Consider the following 6,000-nt stretch of genomic DNA (forward strand, 5'->3'; position numbering starts at 1 on the left):
GCAGCAGCAAACACTTTGGGCACAGCTTTTGAAAACATTTTGTCGGGCACATGAAAATCAGCCCTTGTTAATGTTGACATTTCATGTGTTCGGGTTTGGAGACATTTCTTCCCATCCTTGTGACTATGCTAATTTGGGCTAGGGGATTATTCTATATTTCATTAGGAGATGAGCAAATGAGTTTAGTGTGCTAATAGGGTCTTAACACTCTACTGTATTTCAAATGTAAATGCATAATAGTGGGAAAAGCACACAATTCCACTGCTTTTGAATTGGCAAAAAATTAGGCACATTCAAATAAATGCACATTGTAAATCTGTATTCGACCAAAAGTAGAACCATGCCTTTTGACGTTTGGACCGATGGAGATGTTGCTACGTATCAACTCATAGTAAGATTCTGTTTGGGATATGAAGCAAGTATTACTTGTCGGTTCTGATTTTTTGCAAGTACTCTTCTAACCATTCTGAAGAGGTGCTGCCCCACACCTGAATCCATAGGATAGATTTCGGTAAAATAGTATGGAAGGCAGCCTTTAAAGAATTCCTCCTCCTGTCTTGTGCTGATATATATCCTCCCGGGAGTCTCGGGGCAAAGAACTCCTTCGCCTACCTAATGCTGCTTGCTTGCTTATTTATTTATTGCTGGAGATGAATCCATGTTGCCTCAAGAGGCTTTTTACTCCTAGATAATAGCAGCAGCAGCTCTTCAGAGATCCATTTGTTGCCGTGGTGATATGCCTACTTCTTTTGTTGGTCCGCCTCTACTTCAACAAACCCCCTTCCTGTTATCAACCTGGTGAAAATGTCTGCAAGTTCTTCAGAGCTAATCAACAGCACACATCATTCTTTTCATCTGATAACTATAGCGCAGGGTCTTGTAAGAATGAGAATGGAGTATGAATTGTGTACAGCTGTGCTAATGGAACTCTAAAGGACAGCGCTTCTAAGTCAGCAGAGCGAGTGCATGACAGAACATAACCTTTTCTCCGGAGCTGGAGGTTCCAGAATTCAAATTGCATCTAACATGAGCACATTCACTTTGTCCCATTAAAAAAAATAAAAATGTTTCAGATGCAATCAACATTCATTTTCGGGGGGGGGGGGGGATGTTGCTTGCAACACTGAATAATATTAAGATGCTTATTTTGTCTGCTTCTGTCAACCCCTTTTACCCTAGGAATGAAATGGAAAGACACTTCTTGGAGCTACTGCAGTTCAATATCAATGTTCCTGCCAGTGTTTACGCCAAATACTACTTTGACCTTCGCTCCTTAGCAGATGACAACAACCTGAACTTTCTGCTGGAGCCCCTTAGTAAAGAGCGAGCACAGAAACTAGAGGTAATGGTCCGAGACTTGGTGTGCTGGGTACTTGGTTTGCGTAACAACAGCTTCTGTCCCTTCTTAATCACATTAGTGTGGCTTGCTAAGCTTTTTTGGTTTTGTTTCGTTGGAGGGTTTAACCTCTTAGTTGCAAGAATCCTTCTTTTTAAAGGTAATCCTTTCTTAGGAGAAGAGTAAGAAAGAATGGAAATGTCAAGAAACCAGACAGAGTTGATTAAGACAATTAGGACTCTGTGTGCTGACCGATACATTCTGTTCATAATCGTATATTACTACATACAGTCTTTTAAAAAAAGGTCCAGTCGTGGCCGACTCTGGGGTTGTGGCGCTCATCTCGCTTTATAGGCCAAGGGAGCCGGCGTGCAGCTTCCGGGTCATGTGGCCAGCATGACTAAGCCGCTTCTGGCGAACCAGAGCAGTGCATGGAAACGCCGTTTACCTTCCCTCCGGAGTGGTACCTGTTTATCTACTTGCACTTTGACGTGCTTTCAAACTGCTAGGTTGGCAGGAGCAGGGACCGAGCATCGGGAGCTCACCCTGTCCTGGGGATTCGAACCGCCGACCTTCTGATCGACAAGCCCTAGGCTCAGTGGTTTAACCCACAGCGCCACCCGCATCCCGTTTACATACAATCTTTAAGGTGTCACTAATGATAGCTGAAGAAAGGATGGCAGAGCCTCTTCTTGATCCCTTCACTTTGTTAACTTAGGGAAGAAAAGGACACGTGAATTACGTTAACTCACACCCACCTGCAGGTTCCATATGTCGCAGTCCATATGATGAGCTTGTGTGTGTGTGTGTGCGCGCGCATGCGTGCGTGCGTACGTGCAGGCGCCCAGTCCAGTCCTATGCATGTCTGAAGTAAGTCCCACTGGGTTCTGTTGGGCTTATTTCCCAGTAAGTGGATATAGGATTGCAGTCTCAGTGAACTTTGGTTATCTGCTTCCAAAAGGTGACTTGGCTTTGAGGCTCGAAGAAGAAAGGGTCAACCTGTTGGAATAATTTCTGTGTTCCCTTATACTTGTTCCTGATGCTATACCTCTCTCTCTCTCTCTCTCTCTCTCTCTCTCTCTCTCTCTCTCTCTCTCAGCTGTTTCACTTATTGTGAGAAAAAATATATAATTCCATCCTAGAAAGACATGCATGAATTGTAAGGACTGAAGTGTGCAGTGCAAGTGTTTTTTCTCAACTGCAATTATACAAATTGAATGCGGTGCAGTGGTTATGCTAAGGCTCAGGACACCTTGGTTATGTGGGGCATATCTGACTCCTCCTACCTGGAGGGCTCTCTGTGCAAACAGCCTGCAGAATAATCTTCAGTTGGAGGGAAAGAGAAGATCCCTTCACATATCCAGGACAATGTGAGCCAGTTTGGAAGTCAAGTAGAAGTTCTGATGGAGTGGTGTGGCTTCTCATATCAGGATATATGTTATCAAAACAAGAACCTGAAAGGTGTTGAACATAGTCCCTGCCAACATAGCTGAATGCCCATTGCTTCTCCTGAAGTTGTGAAAAAGATATGTAATGAACTTGGCAAGACAGACTGAACTACAGTGCTGCTTTGGGTGCTAAAAATCACCTATACAGATTAAGCAAATGTTTCAAAGGGAGTCTGGGTATTGGTTCAAATATACTAAGCAAATGAAGCTTTACTTGGAAGTATATTGAATGTGCAGCTCTCTAAAGGGACAGTGAAGTTATTTGCTGAAAAGGAGTGTCTGAAATCTTCACCAAATGCAATTAAAGTGTCCATTTTCAGGCAGGTGTGGGATGCCTTTAGATATTTATGGATGCTGCTGCTTAAAGAATGTTTCCGTTTGAGAATTGAAAAAAACCTAGTTAGTAAATTGGCCTGGAGCCTGCAGAAGAAGCATTCAGATCAATATGAGCCCAGGTTTGTGGTTGTTGTTGTTTTTTGTCTGCTACTTCTGAATCAGTAAAGTGAGAGGTAATACAATTAAACAGATGCTGAGAGAGGGTGCCTGAGATTCCTGATTCTCATCCTACTGAGCTCATATTTCTGGCTTGAACATGTTTTCTAGGCTATCTCCAGGCTGTGTGAGGACAAATACAAAGATTTGTCAAAAGCTGCTATGAGACGATCATTCAGTGCTGATAACTTAGTTGGGATCCGCCGTACTAACGCCATCCTCTCTTGAGCAAGATGGAAAGCTGCGATCTTGTGGCGCCAGGATTCCTATCGGCCGGGGATACCACCTCCACTCCAAGCTCACAAGTCAACAGCGATGGCGTCTTCCAGCCAGCGGACGGGGTGAGCACAGCAAGCCAAGGGAGCTCAGAGCCAGAGGAGCATGATTCCAAGTGGAGGGGGGGAGAGATGGAACCTCTTTCCAATGGGCACACTCCATTAAAAATCAAGAGGTTAAAAAACTTTTGAGTCTTCCCCCCCTTTTCTCCTCACTGTCCCTCACCCCCCCCCCAAAAAAAAAAACCCCCACAGATGTTTGCTTACTGTGTAGGCCTATAGCTGTGAACTATGTGAGTTTTTAATAATGACTAGTTTTACATTTTATAATTTGAACATTAACACGACAGTAGTCGCGACGTTCTTCCCCCTCGCAGTCATCCAGGACCAGACTGCCGTTGCCTTTCAGTGCAGTGTTAAATGCTAACACAGTATAAAACCAGTCTGGGACTAATGCTACAGCATTGACCAGTGAAGGGTTCTTCCCTCCCTCCCCTCACCACACATTTACTAGCAAGACTCTCGATTCCTACACTGGAGTTCAGTCAAAAGACCAAGGAGCTGCTGAGCAGCAAGCTGTGCTAACTGTTTAAATGCAAAACCCGACACTTGAGATGGTCAAGGGACTGGAAACCTTTGGGGGCAGGAGCAGAGAAATGGTCTTCTGTGTTCACTGATTTGAAAGCCAGTTGGTCAGGGTCCATTTCTTGTCAACTATGGTGCTTCTCACGTTCTTATACTTCTAGTTGAGCCCTGGGAGAGACGCAGTCTGCATAATACACTTTCTTTTGCCTGAAGCGCTGAATAGAGCTGCATTGAAAGCTTAGCCTGAACAAATGTACTGACTTGGCGATGAACAGACAATAAGGCTGCTCTGCTAAACTCTTCCACTACAAACAATGGATACGGAGCAAGGTTTGCTTTTGTCCCGTGCTGCCAAAAAGCTTTAAATTCACAATGGAGAACTATTTTGAAGGTGCTGGACGTGTTGATGAGGGAGGTATGATGATCTTCAGTTCATATCACTACTCTTTTGAAAACACACTTTTCCCTTTTAAAACCTAGTATATAATGTTCCTTGCTCTGGAAGTGAACTTCTAAACATTGGCTTTTTGTGTAAATTAATTTTGCTTGTCCAGAATGGGAATTTGGGATGAATCAAGTTTTCTGCTCCTAAAAGTAGGAAGCAACCTGGATTACAAACCTTCGCCACTCCAAGTCAAATGATCTAAACAGTTTATACATTGAAAGCAGTCCCTATTGCAATCTGGTACCTTTTGCTATTACTTAATATCCAGCCCAACTTGCTTCTTGAATTGTCAGTGGCACTTGGACTGTTAGGCTCCATCTGCATTTAAAGCAATATCATCCCACTTTAAACTGCCATCATTTTCCCCCAAAGAATTCTGGGAAGTGTGGTTTGTTAAGGGTGCTGAGATTCATTAGTAGACCCCTTTTCTCCCTACAGAGCTACAATTCTCAGAGTGGTTTAGCAGTCAATCCCTCTTTCCAGGGACCTCTGGGAATTGTAGCTCCCTGAAGAGAATAAGGGTCTTCTAACAACATTCAGCACCTTAAGAAACCACAGTTCTCAGCATTCTTCGGGGGATGCCATGACTGTTTAAAGGGGTAGGAAACGGTTTTAAATGCAAAGTGCAGATGGAGCCAAAGTCTCATGCTGTATTTTAACCTACCAGCCCTAGGCAGGCATTCTACAGAGTCTGTGATTTCAGGTATTAATCACAATTCAGTTTTGAAACAAATGCTACATCTTCAGGTGGCTTTCCTTTCTCATGTTTGTATTAAAAGAGAAGCTAATAATAAACTCTATTTTAATTAAGATCAGGTGGAGTTAGTGTGCTTTGTATGTCTCGGTCCCAAGTTTCTTGCATAAAAATGTTCCTTGGGAGGAAATGTAGAAGAGCCCTGAACCAAGTCTTTGGTTCTGAAATAGTTCTTTGCACTGAAATAGTCTTTAGTGGTGCCTGCTAGATTGCATCCAATGTCTCAATGTTACTACAAAAGTTTTCTGCCTGGTTTTTCAGTCCAGAAGACTCAGTCCAGAGCAGTCTATGCTAATCAAACAATGAAATCAGTAGTACCAAATCAACGACACACAACAGCCTCTGCATAAAGCAATAAAAACAGCTGGATATAAACATTCACAAGATCTAGAAGGCTAGATCAGGATGTGGAACCTGGCTCTTCACAATGATGATGGGCTTCAGCTCCAGCCAGCATTCCCAGTTAGCAGCAATAATGGGAGTTATAATCCAGCTATATCTAGAGGGCCATAAGTTCCCCATTCATGGTCCGGACAAATAAAGCCATATTTTCTGGCATCAAAAACACTTCTCAACCTCAGAGGTGTCCTGCAGAGAGCATGCCATACATGGAGACAGCACCACTGAAATGATGCAATAGCCATCTACCACTCTCCTCTCCTCTG

The 6,000-nt window shown here is 43.4% G+C and overlaps 1 protein-coding gene across 2 annotated transcripts in view; it reads left to right on the forward strand.

The window, feature by feature from the left end:
• The window catches only part of CCNYL1 (cyclin Y like 1), a 29,963-nt gene extending 24,572 nt beyond the window's left edge, over nt 1-5,391 (forward strand). For both annotated transcript variants that reach the window (XM_077918403.1, XM_077918405.1), the window contains 2 exons: nt 1,180-1,342; nt 3,388-5,391. In XM_077918403.1, coding sequence (XP_077774529.1) covers nt 1,180-1,342; nt 3,388-3,504 — 280 coding nt within the window. In that variant the 3' untranslated portion in view covers nt 3,505-5,391. The remainder of the gene's footprint in view (nt 1-1,179; nt 1,343-3,387) is intronic.
• Nucleotides 5,392-6,000: the final 609 nt, after the last annotated feature.

This window comes from Podarcis muralis, chromosome 1, assembly GCF_964188315.1.
Source record: "Podarcis muralis chromosome 1, rPodMur119.hap1.1, whole genome shotgun sequence".
Taxonomy (NCBI): Eukaryota; Metazoa; Chordata; class Lepidosauria; order Squamata; family Lacertidae; genus Podarcis; species Podarcis muralis.